Below are 22,323 nucleotides of genomic sequence, written 5' to 3'. Positions count from 1 at the left end.
TCGTTTAATTGCACGCTGTAAAAAAAAAAAAGCGATATACCGTATGTAAAATGTTGCACTCGGACGAGCTTCGACGAGGAAGATAAGCGGTACTCCTCCAAAAATTGAAGCTCTCGCGTCCGGCTTTACGATCCCGTTGTTCTTTTCCGTCTATAAACCGGTTTCACGTATCAGATCGAGAAAGAGAGAGAAACCGAAGTGAACCGACCTGCACCACAGGCACAAAGAGCATTTCGCGCGAATGGTGCATCTTTCCAGGTAAACGAGTAAAATAATGCTGAGACCGAGAAATTTGCGAGCTCGATGCAACGACGGTGCAGTTCAGAACGCGCTAAAAACTCTCAATAATACTGCGAACGATCTTTCGAATATAAAAGCAATAAATCGACGCGTGAATTCCCTATTTTACCGTTGCATTCTGCAGCCATTCGTTTCTTCTGGAATCAACGTAAGAACGGAGTTGAAATATGAAAATTTTCACGGATGAGCGAAGCGAGGCGTGACGCGGTACTTTTCGCCTCTAATCTAATTTCAATTCAGGGATGATATTTCAGAGGGAACGTGTCTGTGCCCGCGAGTTAATGGGCACCTTAATAGTCAGCTTCGAAAGGAGATGATACAGGTACCATTACCAGCGGTGAGCGCCACTGAAAACAATTCAACGTAACGGAATAAGACGAGGGCGCACCTGTACGGAACGATTGTTCTCTATTCGCTACGTCTGTTCTCTATTCGATACTATCTCCTACGATGTCTGCCTCGCAATCATTTCTCTCGATACGCTTTGTCTGAAGGCTGCATCATTTGGCATTTGCGAAAACATTTCTCAAGATGACAGTCGATTACCTCGAAGGTTCCCCATATGTGTATGTACCCACGCATGGTTTTTTCAGCTGCACTTTCTCGCTGCGTCAACATCAGTTCATCACGATTACGTTTGTTTGTTTGTTAAACGAGTAAACAACGCGATAGTGTACAAGGAATGGTAAGACAAATGAGGGAAAAGAAATGGACCCTTTCGTGAACACTTTAGAGAAGAAGAGGCTAAAAAAAGATATCGTCGACAGCCGATAGAAAAAGAAAAGATACTTTATCGTATCGATTATCTTTACGACTTACGAATTCTTTTGTTCGTGAAAAACCACGGAGTAAAGACGAAAGATCCGCTGGTAACTCGATTGAAGAATCATCGAACGTGCTCGAAAGGGGTCAGGGCTGTGTTTGTACGAAGAACGGTCCTTCGCATCTGAATACTGCAGAAGTATCGCTCCGAAATCTACAGGCTCTCTTCGAGAACGTTTGCGAACGGCACTGTACTTCGTTAGTATAACCGCAGAAGTGGAACGTGATCCAATCGTTCCTCTCTTGTTGCCGTGACTGCGGACGATGCGGTGCATCGGTCGTTGCATTTCGAAACACAATATCTCCTGGCGCATATTATATACCTGCTTATTCCGTATGTCAAATCGTCGGAGAGAAGATTGTTGATGCACTTCTTCACACGACTCGTGGAAAATGTTGATCGTGAAACGTTACGGCCTTAACCAGTCGACGGAGAAGTCGTGTCTTCGTTGACCCGACGTATTTCACACTATCCCTTTCGATATTATTTTTCCAACAGGTGAAAGTTTTTCGTTTAGAAATTTAATCCAGAGGTCTCTGTTTAAATGGCGTATAACGTTTACGGGATTCGAGGAACAAGAACCCCTCGAGTCTTTTAGCTCTCAGCACGATACCGTTTTCATCCCGGTCGCCGGTTGGCCGGCTCGAAATCAGCTGAAAAATCAATTTTGCGTGGTCGAGAAAGCGCGCGTCCATCGCGTGCTTAAAATTTCTTCGCGAAGACGGAATTCAGGGTCGGCGAAGGAACGGCGGCCGGTGGCAAAAACACGAGGAGGCGTTTCCTCCGTGGAGCGTTGCCTCATGAGAAATCGTATACGGAGTTATCGTTGAAATTTCAGCCAGGTCCATTTATCAGCCGGCTCTGCGGCCTCCTTAGTCCTGGAGTCCGTGGTGTATCGCCGCGCGAGCCGACGAGAGACGAAGCGAGCCTCCGTCCAGCCGCTGGAGAAACGTTACGTGGTCGGGCGCGGACGTTGCCCGTTCGATAACCATCTCTCGCGGAGAATTCTCAGTAACATTATAACTTCTCTGGCTTTGAATAGCTCGGCCATTTTATAGATTCCGTGAACGCTGGCCCCGTGCTATTTCGCCAGCTGTTGACGCGTTCCGCACTCTCTCGAGTTTCGCCAGCAACGGAAATAAAAGGGGTGCGTTAACGGCCACGTCCACCTCGTCCCCCTTGTCCTTAGAACCCTTCGCGACTTCCGGCGGAAATTCCACGAGTTCTCCGCAAACGAGATACGAGGACGATTTATAAAGCTGCCTGGTAATTGCCGGCGTCTTAATTACCGCGGCAAAGAAACGCGCCGCGGATCGCGTAAACGTCGTGTTTGCGACTACGGACGATCAACGACCATCTGTCACGACCGTGACCGTGCTACTGACGATTTTCAACTCCTACTCTCAGGCATTAATATAGCGTAAACATTGCCGTATGAAAGTTTGTGTACATTTCATGCGAACTCGTCAAAACAACAGAAATTCGAGTATATTGTGTATTTACTGGTTGAGTTAAATTAAGACAGCTTAATTGCGGAAAGTGAGACGTGTTCCAAGATCGTTTCGGGCGTAATTACATTCTCGTTATAATAAATAATGAAACGATGAGTTGCTGGTGTTGATACATGATCTTTCGTTTATTACCATTAATATGGTATTATCACCACTATAATGGATGTATTCCGGTAGCAGTTTACTAAACATTCGCTTAACGAAATTTGATCAATGCCGAAAAGTTATGAGTTGTAATTTCCACGCGACATACTTTGAATTAATACAAATAACCTGACGTTTCGTGAGTTAATTACATTTTCAATTATACCATTTTCTTCTATTTAATATGCAAGGAAATAATATAAAATTAAAAAAATTGAAATGAAATATAATCTAAAATTAAATTTCAACTCGAGATTGTAGATTGAATTCAGCAGAAAAAGTTACTTCGCAATTCGGACGTTAATTATCTTGTACAGTAATGAAGAGGAAGCATCGATCGAGCTACCGGAAACTATTATCACAACAGATTTCTCACCACCGATCACACCTACGAGCCAATGAATCGCATTCGAATCGTGTCGACTTATCAAGCACTTAATGAAGCGTGTCCTGATAATTTAACGAGTCTGCAAGCAGATTGGCCACGTTTCACGGGGCGGTACCATTAATTAAACCGGCGCTGTTGCGAGCATCGAGTGGCCGAACGATAGACGAATAAGGTGCGATAACTCAAACTCCTGGCTCGGCGAATACCCGACTCGGCTTTTGTGCTTGGCCAGCTTCAATGGAGCCATATTATTCAGTTTATGGTGCATCTAATAAGAATGAGGTTTTCTATCAGCGTTAAACGAATTAATAATGATGCAATGGAAAGGCATCGTTCAACTTTCAAACGTTGACCGATAGAACTGTTAATAGATAATGACACCCTTGCTTCGATATTACCTGTACACCAGATTCTTTCGTTTTGCTCTCGGTGAAAGTGCAATATCGATCGAATTCTCGTAACGCGGCGGGTTATTAAAAATAATTTCCTCGGTTCGCGGTTAATGGCAAGCCGAATCGTTCGCGATCTTACCCCCCTCGCGGCCCGGATCACCATTAACCGGGAATTAAATTTTACACGCGCGAACTCGTCGACCTGGAAACAACTGTTCCGAAACGTGTTCGCAACACCGCGACTTGTTATTAAAACAGCAGATCGAGGGGGAAAAAGTTATTGACGCTTTTATTGGTACGGCTGGTGACGTAAACGTTACGTCAATTATCTTAATTATTTCGTCCGACGACGGTAGCGGGGAGGGAATCTCTTTTATTTTCGTTTCTCGTTCTTTATTTCATTTGTTTTTTATTTTATACCAAGGTAGATTGTAATTACTCGCGACTGAGAAGCGTATTTTATGAAAATTGAATTACCCCCGGGCGTGTGCGAAAAATAACCGTGCGAGTGTATATGTAAAGCGAACATGAAGTATTAAGGAATGTAATAAAGTGTACTAAGAATACCACTGAACCACGGTTTATTGAATTCTCCGTGCTTTTCAGGAGAAACCTCGAATCCTGATTTATTTGTCTGGTACTTATATGTTCAGTTCGTGCCCTCCTTCGACTGATACGCACCTTTTATCTGAATATGTGGCAATTTCGTTACGTAAACTCGCGTAATATCGTCTTCTTACGAACTGTTAATCAAAAATTCGAGGTTTAAAAACATTCAATTTTCGTTAATTCTTGCTTCCTTTCATAAATCACGATTTAAAACGTGCCGGAATGCGAAATTTTCTTTGAACAAGCACATCGTTCATTTCTGACTCGAGAGGAATATAAAGGTTGGACGTTCTTGGCAATCAGGGCGAAGAAAGCATATTAATGTCCTTGTTTTTCAGAATGATTGCGCAAGCGGAGCCAGATTTTAGAATAAAATTGAGGAAGAAGAATGTTTTTGTTAGATTAAAAACTGAACTCCTTACAGGATGAAGTACTATTACGAATCTATGCAGCTATCAGTGAAAGCTGACACGAAGACAAATCAATATTCCTTCGTGCATAATTTGCACCGATCAATCATAATTACTCTTGACATTAAACACGTAGCAGAGAACTCAAGAACATACAACCACATTACAGTAGTAGATGGTTTGCTTCAAAAGTAAAGAGCCTGTTTATTTTGTAACTTAGATTAGTTGTTCTGATAGAAAATGATAGAATACATCTTAATTAGTTCAGTAAATACAGAATAATTATAATAGTGTTTTAGCTTTTTATTACCCAGATTTCAACTCTTGTGACTTTTTTCCATTTTTCAAGTTAAAAATTTATAAAAATGTAACGAGCCTATTTTGCATGCTAGCCTTGATTCGAATCTCGAGAGTTGCAAAATGAAAATCTACAGAGGAGACAAAACGAAACATCAAAATCACGAGCAATTTCAATTACGAAAGTCGGGAACAAACGGATCGTGAGATTGCGAAGAAAACTTCTACTTCTGCCTCGAGGATGGATCGTTTTACGAGTGGTTGTCGCGAGTCATTTAGCAGAGAGCGCGAACTCGCTGCGCCGCAGTCCCGTAAAGCCAGGATATTAGAGACATCCTCGGGACATCCACGGCTGTAATGACTATTTAAGTAATCCAGAAACCAGCTACTTCGAGTTAACCTAATTGACATAACTGCCCGTTAATAGATCTATTACGTTTAAGCGTCGACTTAACCAGACAGAATTTCGTCCCGACGTGCTTTTGCAATTTCTAATTCGTTCTGTTTTGAGTGAAACGTCATGATATATCGAGTATAAAACGACAATAAAGAAATTGATTTAAAATACAAAAATAAGATATAGTTTCATGATTGAAGTGGCACGTCTGTTAATGAATTCAAAGCATGCGGTCCCGAAAATTGATAATGTCGAAACGAACAGCGAACGTTTAAAATTGAACAAATAATTAAGGGGTGAAGAAGAAAAAAAAAAAAATGAAACGTTGAAAATGAACGCGAAACGTAATGGTTGGCTCGGTATAAATGCAGCGACACATGTTCTTTATGCTTACACACGCCGACATTAATTACGTGTCGCACTTGTGATATCAACAACAGCCGCACCGCGTTTTATTTATCGTTCGAAGCACACGATATTCCTACGCGCACAGCTTTCGAACACAACCAGCCGACGAGTTCAATAAAAATTACATACGACGACGTTAATATAACGAACGTCCCACTTGCAGTTTGCATTTGTATGCCCCAGGACAATTTTTCGTTCAGACGTAAAGATACGACATTCGTTTCCTTTCCTCTCGTTGTTAATCAATCAAAGTTTATCTTAGTAGACATAAATGCCAGATCCTTGTTACTTTTACAGAATGATATCTACAATCCAGTAACAATGAATTGAGAAAAACAATTTCCGCAATTCATAAATGTCGACTAATGGCAAGGTCAGGGAAGATCTGTCGAGAGCAGATTTTGAAGCAAGAGATCAAGTTGATATTGATTGTACCGTATCTCGTAAGCTGAGGTATCACCAGAGTTATCCAGGACGCACCGCAGCTGTCGCAGGACATTAAGCTGGCGTATAACATCGTGGATTATCGTAATTCCTTAGACAAGGATACCATTTTCATTTCCAGCGGAATCGGGTTCGTCCCGAACAGATATTCCTATTTCTTTTGCATTCTCTCACCTTCGACTCGAATTGCCTTTTGGTCTCGTAATAATTACCTTGGCGATTAATGGAAGGACACTCGGTCTCTCAACGGTAGCAGAAGCTCGATGAGAATCAGAAAACTTATAATGTTCGAGGCCTGTTTTAAATTCCACCCACGAGGTTGCAGTTGGCGCGATGGCCTCCAAGGGTCGAAACCGTCTCTTGGCAATCTGCCGGACGAACGCAGCGTCCTTCCACGTTTTACCTCCGTCCTCCTTTTTACTCTTCCTCTCGTTACTACGAAACATCTTTCCAGCAGACGGAAATCCACTCGTTATACATCTTAGAACGTGATGCCCGAGAAACCGAGGTAAGGGATACGTGTACGCGGAACACTGGCTTTTCCAACATTTCTGTCCCGGCTACGAAGCTCATCCCCCGATGGAATTAAGCCCCGGATCCACCTATCTTAGTAGCTGGATTAGCAGCGTGAAAATAGACAACACGTTATATTTTATGTTGTGATACGCGAGACCGTCTGTTATAATCCGTCCCGTGCTCGTGCTACGGATCAAGATACACGACGCAGCAAAATTTCCGCTCTGTTGATCAATCCGTATCATCAGGAATTTTGTAAAATATCACAGAATTTCTCTTTTTACTATTCATTCCTGATTGATTCGGCTTCACAGTTTGATAGTTAAACATACCGGGTAACTGAACTTTAAAGATCATTAGGAAACACCGTAAGCACACTTGATGGTGTTTTTATGTAACAAGTATACGACAAACTTTTCCGCACAGTTGTCTCAAGAGATGAAACGCAATTGATACGCGGCGCTATCGAAGCGACGGTCATAAATCTTTCGTCGGTGATTATTAGTTAGGCCTCTAGCTCGACGATAGATCGTCTAGAGTCTAGGTTATTGCGAACAATTAGTCATACTGTCGCGATATAGGTCGAGGTGTATTCGTCCACACATATCCACGCACGCGGACCGAATAGAAAGGAACGATGTGCATGGTTTGGTAATCGAGAAACGGTGCAGCCAGCTGTGCATGCATCCAACGTTTAATCGGATTGAATCGCGCGCTGTATTTACTTACTACACGGCACGGATAAAATTTAGCGAGAAACCGTGGTATCGGGTTTAAGTACACTATTCTTTACGTAACCACGAACAAGCGCGTTTTGCGTTTACAACGAGCTGGTGCATTTGGAAAAATTATTTTCACGCATTCGCTAAGCGTTAAATTACGTTTTACATAATCAATCGAACTAACATTTCGTAACTTCTAAGGCTAGAACCTGGTAGATGGGGTTCTGAATATTTTTAAAAACTTTGAATACATTTTTATATTTTTAAGGTAACACGATAACAATTTATGCACAAATACCCTGTCTATCTTTGTGGCTAAAATTTTGTCGTTTCAAGTCTTATTCAAAGTTACGAAAACACACGGTTCATTGCACGCGCATTCATGTACACGACACAAGTTTAAACTTCACTATGGCAGACTTGCTAGCGTTTGATTGATACGGTAACAGAAATCCAGTAATTTAGCGGGATGTTGGTTATCCTTATTCATAAATTCGTCGGCGACGCTGAAAAGCATCATTTAAAACTAATGCGTCGCGATATCATAATTCATGGCGCGCACGTTGCCGCCATATATTTTGAAACCGGTATCCACGCACTGCGAGCAAATTTCACGTTGATTTAATCGTCGAATGTTGAATAGACGGGGGCGCGTTTGATATAAATGAAATACACGAGGGTATTCAATTTTACATCTCGCTACTGCCGTCTCTTGTTATTTTTTTCTTTAATTTCTAGAATACGAAACTTACGATGAATGCGACGGGTACGAAACACGCTTGCGTGCCGTTATTGTGTAATTCGCGATGATTTTGCACACGCGATCGCGCAAAAATGAAAAGAAAAATATACGGGAAACGAAGTTCCGAATCAGGTAATTTGCAGTTTGTTGCTCGCAGAACGGCGTCATATGTTTGCATAAATTTTCAAGATCGAGATAGTGGGAAACAGGTACGATAATGCGAGTGTATTAGACGAAACATGCGTAAAATTAAAGAATTAATGAACTGCTGAGTAATTTATTTTTCAGACGGTCTGTAACGATAATATACCGCCAGCACGACTAGTTGTCAAGTTTCATTATAGAAAAATATTTTAACACTGTGAAATAACCGAGTCCGTTTATTTTTTTCTTAAAGCACCTTGTTCATAATGAAAGAGAAATATTCATAGACTCTCTGAGATGAGAAAAAAAAGAAGACCGCTCAATTCTCGCTTGTCGAAATGTTAATATTCGCCATGACGAATTGCGATGAAACGAAGCATAGTAAAAAAAAAGTTAATACTAAGACCGTACGATCAGACGATGATTAATCAAATCTTGTTCCCAATAACACGATACCTTTACAAACTTCCCCACTCGAGTGGATTCAATGTTGACCTTAATTAACTTTTAATTTAATACACACGATCGCAAAAAAGCTGAGAGCTCGCTGAAAACCGTCGAGAAACTGTTCTGATTTTCGCTAGTGTCGCGGATATTTTTCTAAAATTTTAGTAAAACAGTTACGATCCATCTCGTTGCCATTTCATTCATTTCAGGATAATGCGGTTAACCTCTTCGCAAATGCGATTTCCTCGCCGCGGGCAACATGATATTCCAGCATGTCTATTTGCTTCGACCCAAATTAGAAAATTTACCGCCGGTGACCTCTTAATGGATTGTCAGGACAATAGGATTGATCTTTCTCGTTGGAGAGCACTTTCCAATAAATCAAGTTTACGAGACTGCCGGAAAAAATGGAGCTCGCTAATACAAATACCAGATACCGGAAATCAACGCCGGATTCGTTTAATTGTGGATGAAAGTTAGAAACATGAAATTCAATACATTTCATAATTAACTCCTAAACACCATTATCACGAAGTAATTGAATTCACTGTTACTTAACCTGATAACATACACTAAATTATTCATGAAATTAAGCTAAAAATCTTCAATATTTAATAAATTTTTAATTGAACAATTTCAAATTTAATTTTAATTTTAATATTTAAAACTTCAAGTTCCTATATGTATTCTGCAATAAATGAGTCGCCATTTTACAACCTATAGGTTCAAGCTAAAAGTAGTACAATTAATAAATCACTGTGAAAAATAGCTATAAATTTGAACGAACTTTAAAAACTCTTTCAGAATTCATCCATGACATTTATACAAAATGTATCGACTACTATTAATGTCTGTGCATAGATTCGGAAATGGGTCATCAAAAAACTGGTCGCAATTAAGCGTTTCTAGTCAAAAGTGTCCTTAGGCTGATTATACATGCTCGTGGCGATTACATGTTGCTCGTAGATGCAGATGTAATAGCCGCATACATTAAGTGCACACGCCACTATGAATATTTCATTCGTGGCGGCGATACGAGACATCGGCAACAGAAAATACGAATTATCCATACTTTCATAAATATTGAACATTGTGCGGGTTTGATAACAACTCAACAGCTACCACGAAGTCGGTATAATTCTTAATTATCGGAAAGAAGTTAAATTATATTATACATTCATCCTTTTAATCAACTTGCTTCGATATAAGGTATTCAAGGAAAGCATATCACCGGTGTAATTAAGTTTCTAGCAGCTGAAATTTATATATCTTCTCTTAAAAATGGGTTTCAATAACTCACCGAAGCAGCGGCTGCACTCGAGTTTACTATAATTGCCAGTCTCGGCTTCACAGGAGAAAATTTTTGTATCTTGATAGCGCATAAGTAAGGGGCCGCGATAGAATCTTCACGTCGCGCCCTAAAAACGCGGCATATTGCTTGTTTTATACGACAAAAAGGACATTTTATCGCGAGATTCTCCGCTTGATACGCGACATCTTCTGCAAGCGTGTTGGGAATGAAAATTACCGAAAGAAAAATGATCTCACCCCATCAAGCAGAAAACATCCAGACTATGCATTCTTAACGCACAGAATGTCATAATTATTGACATTTTCCTGTACGATGTTCCGTAAAATGTTTATATGAAAGCCTGTCATCCTTCAAAAACTGAATAGATCTAGTGTAATTAAAGGAAAAACAAATTGCAGCTGTTCAAACTTATATAAATCAGGTAATAAATTAATTCAGCGACGTACGAGTCATGAGATTCGTGATTATTTGAACATTTATGTCGTGTCATCCTATCTTCAAATTACACTGCAGAATATAATTAATGGAAAGAAACGGTAAACGATATCTGTCTGTTGCTTTTAATTACCCAACTGCATATTGTTCCAGGTGTGCAGAAAGCCGGAGACGTGTAACAGCTTTTTAGGAGCAGACATGGCCACGATCCCGTCCATATTTCGTCGATCGTAAAACAGTCATCCGTCATATGAAATTCATTTACGTCAAAAGAAGTGTTTTCGCACGAAATTAATTTTCTTCACGCCATCGCGCCAGGAGAAATTACATCGGACTTTCACCCTTCGCCGAGCATTTCCTTGTACCCTGCGCGAAACACTACTTGCAATTTGCATCGATACCAGCTCGAGCTCGTTCGATTCCTTCGTCAGAAAATTCATCCCGTGATAAGCGTAAGAATGATGACTAACGCTTTATAAATAAATTACTTATTGTTCGTGACAGTTGATCAAACACAAACGGGACTGCATAAAATAATAATTTATCATGTATCATTGCGTATACAAAGCCTACAGTTATTTTCTGTATAGTACTCATCAACGAGTGCTTATTGTTGCCAATGGATTGCCAGCTTTCCGATTTTAGTTTGACGAGTACTCTTCTTTTTTTAGTGTAAATATTTTAGCGATACTCGAGGATCCATCGATTGTAAATTGTGAAAGTGGACACAATGGACTATTTTGCCGCAACCATATGTCTCAATCTCGATCTAATCTCGTGGAACACATCCGATCGTTCGATACCACGCCTACTTCTTGTATTATTCCTATATCCCCGATTGCCTGTCCACTCATCTTTCCTTTCTTTCTTTCTTTCTTTCTCTTTATTATTTCAAACGAAAATGCATGCAAATCGAGCGTATTTTTTTAGAAACTTTCTCAGAAATGGAGCAAACTTTAAGACCACTCCAAGAAAAAGCTTTTATAGATGTCGTAAAGGGTAGGACAGGTATTACCATATTTATGGAATGTCGAGAAAATAGGGAGGTTGACGACTTGCCAGTTACAGAAAGAATACTGTAATTACAAACTTCAGGAAATAGTGTCTAACACGATTTGCCACTTAAACAGAGAATACTTGTATAAGTGCATATTTAATGATAGCTTCAATTAAAGAAACTACATGAGAACTGATCTCTATTTTTTTGTACAGTGCTGCTTTCATGTTTTTTATGCTTGTCGACTGCAAAACACCCCGTCGAAAACTAATTTTTACCCTGTACCCGATGGGTTACTATTAAATTATCGCTCGGATCGATCGAACATTGAACGAAAAAGCAAACCGGAAAGAAAAACCACCCCTTTGATTTAACACGGCTACGTATATTTTCAGGCGAGCTTTTGTTGGAAACTTTGTTTGAAGACCTATCGTTGCTAAACACGTTAACCCAGATTCACCCTGCTATCTAAGTACTTTCAATCTAGGAAACTACTCATCCACTTGATCCTCTGAAAGTATTTATTTATCAATTAAGAGTAACGTCAGATCGTGAGTGAATCCCTGTTTGTGCGTTCGTCTCGAATGTCTCGAAAAGAATGCAGCCCTCGGACTACAACCATCTTTGTGTCTATCAAATATAGGGGTACTTTTGTTTATCCACCTCGTAGTATCTTCATTTTGTTGACCATTGCCTTTCATATTTTGCAAGGGATCAGATTTCTTACATTTCTAGGATAGGAAGTTCACGAAGAACGTGAGTGGAATTCTATAAATCACGTGGCAGAATTTTGAGACTGAACGCGACTGATGAACGTAACTATCGATCATCGTATCGATCGAAACAAACTTCTTTCTATTTGCTTTGTGTTCACCGATCATCTTTCGGAGGTCGAGGAACGATAAAAGGATAAAAGACGAGAAAGGGAGAAAAACTAGAAAAAGGATGAGGGCTGTTTCGTCCGCGCAGCCAAGCGGAAAATAGCTAATATTCTAAGACATCGGCGACATTACGTTCGAGATGAGTTTCAGCTGGAGATCTGTACATTTTGGAGAACGACCATTCGGTCCATTCGGTAAATTACCTTTAATTTAATATTCTATGAGATAATTAAAACAATTCCGTTGAAAAGCACAATTTGTTTTCAATTTCTTGAACGATCTTCGATAGTCTACTTCGAAAATACCGGCATGAAAATAATCTGCATGTTGTTTACCCTAGAGGAGATTAATTACAATGTGAAATGAGATGGGTGTAAGAATAACAACACTTCAGCATGATTGGCCGCAGACAATGTTCTTTCATTTGTCTCTGATACTATAAATCGATTTCTCTTGATAAGTACATTAAACAGCGTTATCTTTGCTGCAAAACAATTACCAGAGATCCATCATTAACGCCCTTGCTCTCTCCTGCTAAGCGGTTTGTTTTTACAACTGTCAAACCGAGTATAAAAGCAGTGGTATCATTCCATGGGGTCGTCAGTGATCGAACTTCTAACGAAGATGAAGGTGTCAGTGATATTACTGTTGGTTTCGGTATCCTGGGTGGTTGCCTTCCCCGGACCACAATGGAATGTGGAAGAGAAAGGAAAAGATGGCTCGTCACGCGGGCATGAAAGTCTGGTACTTGAATTCGTATTAGTTATACATTTTACCAAATTCCATACGGAATTCAATAGTTTTAAACGTAGAAGCAATTGTTAATTTCTATTTATCGAATACAGATAGGCTTAGGAGGATTAATTGGAGGGGATGGAAAAGATGGAGGATTACTCAGCGGCCTGGTGTCAGGAAAAGGAAAAATCAATCCCCTAGAATTATTGGTTAAAAAAGGAGATGGAGGCGGTAATAATTATTTACTATACGAACATTAAACTTAGCATTTAGAAGAACCGAATTCATTTTCTTTATTATATATTTGGCAGGAAAAGGAAAAGAAGACAAAAATCTAGAATGGAGCTCGATCTCGAAAGTTATTATATCCCAGGGAGGAGACGAAAACACTGTTAATAAACTTAAGGGTATTTTAGCAAAAGGTAATTTGATTCGTGATCAAATCTTAGCGATTGTTATAGGTGGTGGTGGAGAAGACATTCTTAACAAACTTAAGGGTATTACAGGAAAAGATAATTTAATTTATATAGTTTCCATGCCAAGTGAGTATCGAAAAAGCAAAAGATAATTCGTGTTTCTCAGGTGAAGGATCTTGGGGTGTGAACGAGAAGAAAATACTACAACAGGTGTCAGTTTTACTCAAAGGTGAAGGCAAGCCAGATTTGATGGAGACGATTAAGAAAGAGGTCGAGAAATTGGGCAAAGGTGGTGGAAAAGGACATGGATGGTCAGAAGGCAGGATAGAACATGCACAAAGTGATGTGAAGGTAAAGAAAGAATCAGTAGGTGCAGTCAAGGAATCTCACGGCAAAAAGAGCGAACACGGTGGTATAAAGATTACCGAACACAGTGGCGAAGATCATGAAGAGAAGGGTAGAAAGGGTTATAAGAGCAGTAGTAGTAGCGAGAGTCATAGTAAGAGCAGTAAAGACAGTAGCAGTGGAAAAGGCAGCAGCCACAGTCATGGCAAGAGCAGTAGTAGCGATAGTCATAGCAAGAGCAGTAAAGACAGTAGTAGCGATAGTCATAGCAAGAGTAGTAGTAGCAGTAGCAGTGAAAGCAGTGAAGAATGGCACAACCACCACGGCAAAAGGAGGAGCAAAAAGGTTGAAATTCGAGGACATGTCGAGCACAAAAATATAGGACATGGCGACCATAAAAAGGAGGTACTTGTCGAACATAAAAATGAGGGACATGTCGAACATAAAAATGAGGAACATGTCGAGCACAAAGTAGAGGGACATGCCGAGCACAAAGTTGAGGGACATGACCATAAAAGGGAGGTACATGTCGAGCACAAACCAGAGATACATGACGAGCACAAAGTAGTGGAACAGGTCGAGCACAAAGTTGAAGGACATGACGAGCACAAAGCAGAGGAACATGGAAAGGAGGTACAAGTCGAACTCAAAAAAGACGGACATGATGACCACAAAACAGAGGGACATGACGAGCACAAAGTAGTGGAACAGGTCGAGCACAAAGTTGAAGGACATGACGAGCACAAAGCAGAGGAACATGGAAAGGAGGTACAAGTCGATCTCAAAAAAGACGAACATGATGACCTCAAAGGAAAGGGAGATGTCGAGCACAAAAATGTGGAACAAGTCGGCCATGGAAAGGAGGAAGAAGTAGTGATTGAAGTGCAAGTCAAAGAACAAATAACAAAGATAGCTGAAGAAAAAGTATTAGCGGAATTGAAAAAGAGTGGAAAAGGAAAAGAGAAGTTGACTGAAGAAGAGAAGAAAATATGCAGTGAAACAATAATGAAGAAAGTTGAAGAGCAAGTAGTAATTGTGAAGAAGGGTGGTAAGAAGTTAGAAGATGCTGAGATACTGAAGATAGGTGAAGAAGTAATCGAGAAAGAATTAAAAGAAGGCAATTTATTAAAGTTACTTGAAACATCTCAAAAAACCGAGGTAGTAGATGAAAAGAAAGAGGTGGTTTCCAAAGGGAAAGATGATGGAATGGAAAAGAAAATTTGAACCAAAGAAGATCGGCGAAGACAAATATAGTATAAACAATAGCAAAATATAGGGGAATAGGCTTAATGATTTTTAAGCATAAATCGTCAAATACAATTTATAGATAGCAGATAAATACTATCTAAAATCATTCTCAACTAATAAAATCATAATAACAATGTCTCAAAAGAGCAATATTATATTTAAGCGTTACTAACTTATAACATTTCTATCGAAGTATCTCTAACATAAAAAATCATTTTAGAAACTGTAACAGTTTAATAATCAAGTTACATTTACTCGTGTTAAATATTATATTAAATATTGTAACAATAGTATTGTAGTAATAATAATAATAAAAATAATTCAAGCTTGCAGATATTGACTTTTTTTTGCTTCGAAAACTCAAACTTCATGTATCATTATTCTAAACAATACTGTAATTACCATGTTCATGAAATAGTAAGGATGATGATTTATCACGTACAAAGATAGAAATCTTGCCACTTAAAGAGGCGATATTATAAGTTCGATCGACAAGAAAACAGAAATAGAGTGGGATTTTTTCACGTTTATCGGGCGGCGATTGGTTTCGAATCGCGAACCATCTCGCGCGCGAAACTCGCTAACGCTCGGACCTCGCGGATCTCCTTACTGTCGGATCGCAAATTACAGACTTCGTTAGAAACCCCGTTATCTGGCCACCTCATCTCTTCCCCGGGAATTATAAAAACAATTCAGATTTATACCTTACGGCTTATCACGAGGGAGAAAGTTATCTGTACGTGTGCGCACCGACGAGTATGGTTAGTACGTTGCGCGGACAGCGGCCGATAAATCTTCAGCAGAGAAACGTTTTGTTTCCACGAAAGATTACAGGCGTTCGATAAAAAGTCATTGTGCCGGTGAGGGAAGTCTGTTCGAAGCCAAGGATTATCGTGAGAATGCAACTGGAAGGATGATCGAGAAGGTAGACGATGATTTTCAATCAAACCGTCTGCAATACACATGTGGGTTCTGTATGGAAAATGATCAAACGAATGTTTACATTGGTTCATTAGGAAAGGTAGTTTCGCTTTACTATTTTGAATCATCTTGTATACCCAAATCATACACGATTGCGTTAGAAAATTCCAAGAAACTTCATTTTCTTAGTTGAGTGTTAAAACGAGCTGCACGTCATCTCGGTGAATCATGCAACAGCGAAAACGTTTCACCGGTTTTTCCGCGACACTTAAAATTTTAATCTCGAGCTAAATCTTGGCGCGGTACTCCGTCGCCAAGATACTTTGCTGTTTACTGCACCAAATGACTTGCTAGATTAGCGACATAAATCTTGCAACATTTTAGTAAATCTTGTGCTAAGTATAATAAGGTTACATAACAAGGTGTACATAGTTGGATCCAGAAGATTTCGAGGCGTTGTTTTAATATAAAAATCAATATTAAGGAAACCAGAGGAGTCGTAACGATTTTTCAAATATATTCTAAATGATTTTCTCACGGACGTGATCGCCAATCGCGCGTTAAAGGAGGGAGAGAAAGAAACTAGAATACCAAAAGCAATTCTAACGATCCTTACACCTAGCAGCGGTTATAATTGCCACGGGTCCGAGTCACGGTTGCGAGTGCGTCTACGATTACCCATTACCCGGATGAATATCTCGGATTACGGCACGGCAGCTAAATAAATTACTAAAGTAAGCGGCTCTGTTTCTCCTTCTTTCGCCGTCGCGTTTCCATCGGTTCCGTCTTCGTTTCGCGCGTATACGCGTACCACGGCTCGTCGACTTGCATATTAACAACGCCATAATGCGTGTGTACCGGTATAAATCTCGAGCGTTGCTCGGCCATGCTTCTCGATTCTTGCTAAGGCATAGAGAAAAGAGAGTATCGGGGTTCGATCTCCATTTGGTAACGAGGAAGTGAAATAAGGCGAGGCACGCGGAGTGTCCTCCTCCCTCCGGGCCAGTCGCGATTCCAATGGAAGACACGGGGGCCAGTTTATGCGGCATGGCACACGTAAATTTCGTACGTGGTTGTATTTTTGCCCGACTGTCGGGGACCCGTGTACCGGGGCAAGTTATACGGTAACGTTCGCTTCGTTATGAAAGGTTTATTAATTCGGACGTACGCGTCCTTTGCTCACCCGTCGTATCCTTTACGCCTCGCAGGTGGTACGTACACTTCCAGTTAAAACCAGACGAAAAATTTCAAATTACTTGCTCCATTAATTTTTCAAAAATGACTTCTTATCACCGTTGGCGAAGATGGTTTCAGGAAGAGGATTCGTAAGAGAGCGGAGGGTTAAAAAGAAGCCATCGAAAGGTCGCCTTATCGAAACACGTGGGAACCATTGATCCGAGTAATACGTACATAGACGCGAACTTGAAAACATTGTAGGGGCCGGTCAGCGGGGAAGATGAGGAAGGAAAAGAAGGAAGAAGACGACCCACGCGCCTCAATAACGATCACGATGCGGTCGTGGCTGTGTGTAGCCCGGAGCGGGTAACGAAGACAATGGCCGTAAATACTGGACACGAGATGCTCGTCATCGTACAGGGAAGCAAGGCATAATTCACAATGGGGTATATCTCTTTAAATCGCGCGAAAGCGTAAAAGCTCGTCGCGCGTTCGACTAGCGAGACCGAGCTGCACCGACTATGATATATTATCGCGGTTGAACTTTGCACGTTTCACCGGTTACGATCGAACGTGACTTTTCCGCGGATCAACGCCGAAGATGAACGCATGCCCGATCTCTGATACGGCAACTTGCGACAGCCAAACGGCAAAAGGTTGATCGATTAATCAACGCGCCTAGTTAACGTCAGCACCTCTCCTGAAGTCGCGATACCTAAATCGCGAAGTTTTTAAAGCGTTTTTTGACACCTTTTAAAAATCGACCCATCTTACCACTATACTTTCTTCTTTTTTGCGGTTGCTGCAAGTAATTCTGAAAATCAGAGACATCCTGTGCAATCTACTTCAATTATATTAAATACATCTTACACATTAGTTACCTTGTTACAGTTACAATAACCACCTTGCTCTGCTACCTATTAGATCAAGGTATAATTGCATCGAGACGATTATACATTATACGTAATAAGGACGTAGAGGAAATCTCAATTTTCTCAATATTGACACTCACCAGGTAGCGATTCCTCGCGAAGAAAAAACTGGAAATTATAGAACGAACATTTTTTGCTATCAGACATCCGCTACCGATGCTTCCACGCATCTCGATCCTAAAAGAGCTTCTGACACTATCGCAACAATATTATGTCGCGGTTTCATAACGTTGCTTTCACGTGTAGCTTTAATAGCGACGTGGCACCGCGACGGGCAAAAGAACTTTCCGTGAAATGGAAAAGAGATAGCCGTGAGTTCAATAGCTTCAGTAAATACAGCATTCGACAATGTTCTCATTCAATCGGTCGACGATGCTTGTTCTTTTGGTTGGCCACGTCGATTCAATTGACGCGCCGGCGCTGTTTTCAACAGGATAATCGTTGCTCGCCGAAACCCGCAGCCGTCTCTCACTGTTCGCCAAATGAACACCGGCTCTTTGCATCACGATGAATCGCTACCTTGAAAAACTGCGTCGCGACGGACGCAAAAACACAGTCATTTAATCAAAACCTGCGACTCCTGAATACGCCACATCTACCTGTTCGTCTGGTGTTCCGTGTGGAACGCCCGCGACGAACTGAATTAAACGGCACGCTGAATTCCCATCGTTAACAGTCAGCCAGAGAAACAACAATTTTAACCGGAATTATTTTAAAAAATTCGACACGCGTTATACCATGTCGTAAATAAAAGTGGATCTTGAGACCTTTTAATAATTTAATAATTTGAATATTATTGCTTCTGCACGAAAGAAACAGTGGTACTAAATAAAGCGGACCTTTTCGCGTTAACACATTAACACGATGCTTGTCGTGGAACAAATGCGAGTGAAAGTGTTACCGAAATTGATGCGAACCTAAATTTTATCGAGGTTCGATACGGTTCAAGGAGACGTTCAAAGCGAATCGAAGCGTTTTGTTGTCGGCACTTTCACATCGAATGAGATTGAAAATTACACGTGCAAGATCGTGAGAACGTACCGAGAGAAACTAAATATATAATGTTCAATTAAAATGAAAGAACGAGAACAGAACGAATGGTTGAAAGGTGTAACAGTGGGTATATAACGTTAATTCGTGGATCGATGATTCGAAACCGGCAAAAGAGACGATTGGTTGAACGTTTTTCCTCACGAAGCGCGCCTTCGCAATCATCGTCGTTCATAATTCATCGTCGACAGGATGTGGCGAGAAAATATACTGAAGCGTGAACATAAAACACACTGAGAGTTGAACGATTCCCGTTTACATTATAAATGTAGCCAATCAAGCCCGGGGTAAGCGAGGCGGAGGAACTGTTCCGAGGGAAACTTGTCTAATCGACGTGTGTTCGTCGTTGTAAAAGATTCAATGGGTCGGTTCAACCTAACAGGAGATCTGTCGACAATCCTCTACACGATAGCATAGGATACGAAAGACTAACGACTACCTGGGAATATGCAGGTGCCTGATATTGCTTGTTTCGTCTGACGTCAACTTAAGTGTCCGATACATCTTTAAATATCCAATAACCCGGTACACAAATTAATTTTAACCCGTTAACGTTTAAAATCCACGAAGACAAAGAATTAAAATCCCAAACTAAATTAGCATGGACCGAGCCTAGGGGTGTTCCTCGGTCCCAAAAGAATGCACATGTGCAATTATTGTTTTTATTACAAGGAACAGTTATTACCGAACCACCGGGTGTGACCCAATTCGAGGACGCTCGTTCCCTCGGTCATTTTATACTCGTAACACGGTGAATTTCTCCCGTGAGTCGGCGTGGCTAACGGTAATTTAACAACGAACAAACAACACCGACTTCGAAGCAAACTCGTACCCTCGAAGATCATACGCGAAACTTTGCAACCGGAACTTACGCGCTCACCCTGGCCAGTGAACAATACGAATCTGCTTACCACCCAGAAGCAATTTCACCAGCGCGTAAAAACCATTTTATGATACTTTAATCGTTTTTCTTCTTCGCTCTCTTCGTGCCTTTTCTCCGAGGTTTTTGTCGCTCCGAGCGATCTGATGCTTGTTTCACTGTCAGGCGAATACTGGGTCATTCGAAAACCAACCTTGAATCTGTCATAATTCAGACACCTGAGCGGCATTGTCTTAACTATGTAATAAAAGCTGAAATATCTAATAAAATTGCTGGTTCGTGTTTAACATTGTATTCACTGTACGTGCGACTATTGCACCATCCCCTGTACGAGGGTTAATTGACGATGAAAAAGGCTGTAGTTGGTAAAGACTCGTACGTTCCACCGTTTTCCACTGGACTACACGAAGCGACGTTTTAATTTCACTGTAATTCCGGGTAGATTAATCCCTTTTGTGCGACCGTGGTCTTTCTTTGAGGGTGGTCCTCTCCGTGGCCACAATACACGTTTTTAATTGCCACTGTGTATGTGTCTTCAGCGTGAGTGAATCTACCCGTGGGACATTAGAAGCAATCCGAAAGTGCTCTTTTGTGAAGAAACTAGCGGCGCATTGAAAAAAACAACTTAGTTAAACGGTGTATTATGCGAGTGTGTGGGACGATTCGAGCTTCGCCCGCACCGACTGAAAATTTAACCAATTTTTACGAGAATTTTATTGCGCGTCTATTGTAGCAAATGAGGGAAGTTCGTTGATGAAATATTTACGAATTAGAAAACGAACAAAGTTTCGTGTAAAGAAGAAAGAAAAAAGTGTAGAGAGTGCAGAATAAAAATAGTTGTGCTCGTTGGAGAGCATCGTCCAAGAACACCGATTACGCTCCTCGAATCGTTTCGTTTATCTCGAGCATCGTCGTTTCGCAATGAATAAACAGCAGAGCAGCTTCTTCGAAACAATTTAATCTACATAAGCTAACAGCTACCTGTCTGGCCTCCTAGCCAATGGCAAGTTTCGAAGAAGACTCAACGAGCAACAGTCTCGCCTACGTTTTGGTAGCTGTCTCGAAACACGATGGGAAGTGCAGCAGGATGGTGAGGAAGAGGATACAAGAGAAAAGAATGTTTCTGAAATCTACGGGGCCACAAATAAGAGATAAAGCTAGTCTGACAGCTCGTATCTCGGATTTGGCCCTCCGTATCACCGACACACCGGGGATAACACGAAGAAGTACCTCCTACAGGGGACCTTGGATCGAATTATCGGCCCGATCGATTCAGAATTTAAGCTCCCGTTCCTATCCTACTATACCTGATGAAGTTAAACCTACGTACCGCTCGTACTTCGACTGACAAAGCCATACGATAGTAGTATAAATAATGATTAGATAATAATTGCTTCGATCTCCATTCAAACAATATTCATAGAAATAACCTTACGATCTAAACGATTAAAAACGTAGAATAATAATTCTCGAATGCACGATAAAAAGTGTCATTGAGTTTCCTCTATTAACGAATTCATTGAAATCTAGCATGCACATAATCATTTGCCCCTGATTAAATATACCTGCGTTCCGTTACGGCCGTTGTGTACGTATGACACAGTTGAAAAACGTGCACACGTTCGTTCCGAGACTGCAGAGAGATACGATTGTTGATACACTGGCATGATGTCTGTTTAAAATGTGCACAATCGATTACATATACCAAATAGAAATTCACAGACGAGTGAAACGCGACGAACTCCGTGATATTTTTCCACGATAACAGCCGAATTGGCAGGCGAACACGTGGTTCCCTCGTCAACGCCGGGAAACAAAGTGACGAATCGAGAGGAACAACATTATCGGAGGGACGAGGGAACAAAGGCGTTGAAATTATCAGCCCGATCCGCGTCAACTTGTCTCCTCTCGTTACGTCCTACACCGAGGACGTCCGAACTCATCATAATCCGAGTGAAATCGTTTCGGCACAGGCTGACGCGTCGCAACCGGTTTGAACACCGTGTGTACATTCGAACCTATCACGACTTGTTTGGATTCTCCGGTTCGTTAGACTCCTTTAAACCTGTTCGGACACTGTTCGACCCGCATCAATCTGTTCAGACCCGTTCGAAATTGACCTAGACCTTCTTCGAGACTCGAAGAAGTGGACCTACAATCGCTTGAATTTCATCGTATCAGCTTCGATCGAATGCCCTATCTCCGAGCTCACGATTCAGCGTTTAACTTTCTCTGGTATAAGCTATTGAACCCAGTACAAATATTACGGAAGATAGTTCCCGGTAAATTTCCCTGAAACTT

General features: G+C 40.9%; 2 protein-coding genes across 24 annotated transcripts in view; one reads left to right on the top strand and one right to left on the bottom strand.

The window, feature by feature from the left end:
• The window catches only part of LOC143305719 (uncharacterized), a 94,084-nt gene that overhangs the window by 57,007 nt on the left and 14,754 nt on the right, over positions 1–22,323 (bottom strand). For 7 of the 22 annotated variants that reach the window (XR_013062840.1, XR_013062844.1, XR_013062851.1 and 4 more), the window contains exon 1: positions 1,120–6,329. The exons of 2 other annotated variants lie outside the window; for them this stretch is intronic. Coding sequence is in view for 2 of the 20 variants with exons in the window: in XM_076690409.1 (XP_076546524.1) it covers positions 1,120–1,436 (317 nt within the window). In the remaining 18 variants the exon portion in view is untranslated. 13 more of the 22 variants (XR_013062836.1, XR_013062834.1, XR_013062835.1 and 10 more) reach the window with 6 other exon arrangements.
• On the top strand, positions 12,902–15,395 carry LOC117609461 (uncharacterized). 2 transcript variants are annotated; one of them, XM_034335846.2, is made up of 4 exons: positions 12,902–13,063; positions 13,165–13,282; positions 13,366–13,476; positions 13,637–15,395. In XM_034335846.2, the coding sequence occupies exons 1-4, from the start codon at positions 12,911–12,913 to the stop codon at positions 15,037–15,039; spliced, it is 1,785 nt and encodes a 594-aa protein (XP_034191737.2). In that variant the 5' UTR covers positions 12,902–12,910; the 3' UTR covers positions 15,040–15,395. The 2 variants fall into 2 exon arrangements, with proteins under 2 accessions (XP_034191737.2, XP_034191727.2); XM_034335836.2 differs by having other exon boundaries at positions 13,165–13,285.

This window comes from Osmia lignaria, chromosome 10 (assembly GCF_051020975.1).
Source record: "Osmia lignaria lignaria isolate PbOS001 chromosome 10, iyOsmLign1, whole genome shotgun sequence".
In the NCBI taxonomy this organism is placed as follows: Eukaryota; Metazoa; Arthropoda; class Insecta; order Hymenoptera; family Megachilidae; genus Osmia; species Osmia lignaria.
Note: the sequence above shows the minus strand (reverse complement) of the source record. Positions and strands in the feature narration are given on the sequence as shown.

Excerpts from the sequence above, each read along its gene's own strand:
- LOC117609461 (XM_034335836.2), top strand. The coding sequence starts at position 12,911 with ATGGGGTCGTCAGTGATCGAACTTCTAACGAAGATGAAGGTGTCAGTG. Across the intron at positions 13,286-13,365 it reads TAAAAAAGGAGATGGAGGCG|GAAAAGGAAAAGAAGACAAA; the intron begins GTAATAATTATT and ends TATATTTGGCAG. Across the intron at positions 13,477-13,636 it reads TAAGGGTATTTTAGCAAAAG|GTGAAGGATCTTGGGGTGTG; the intron begins GTAATTTGATTC and ends CGTGTTTCTCAG.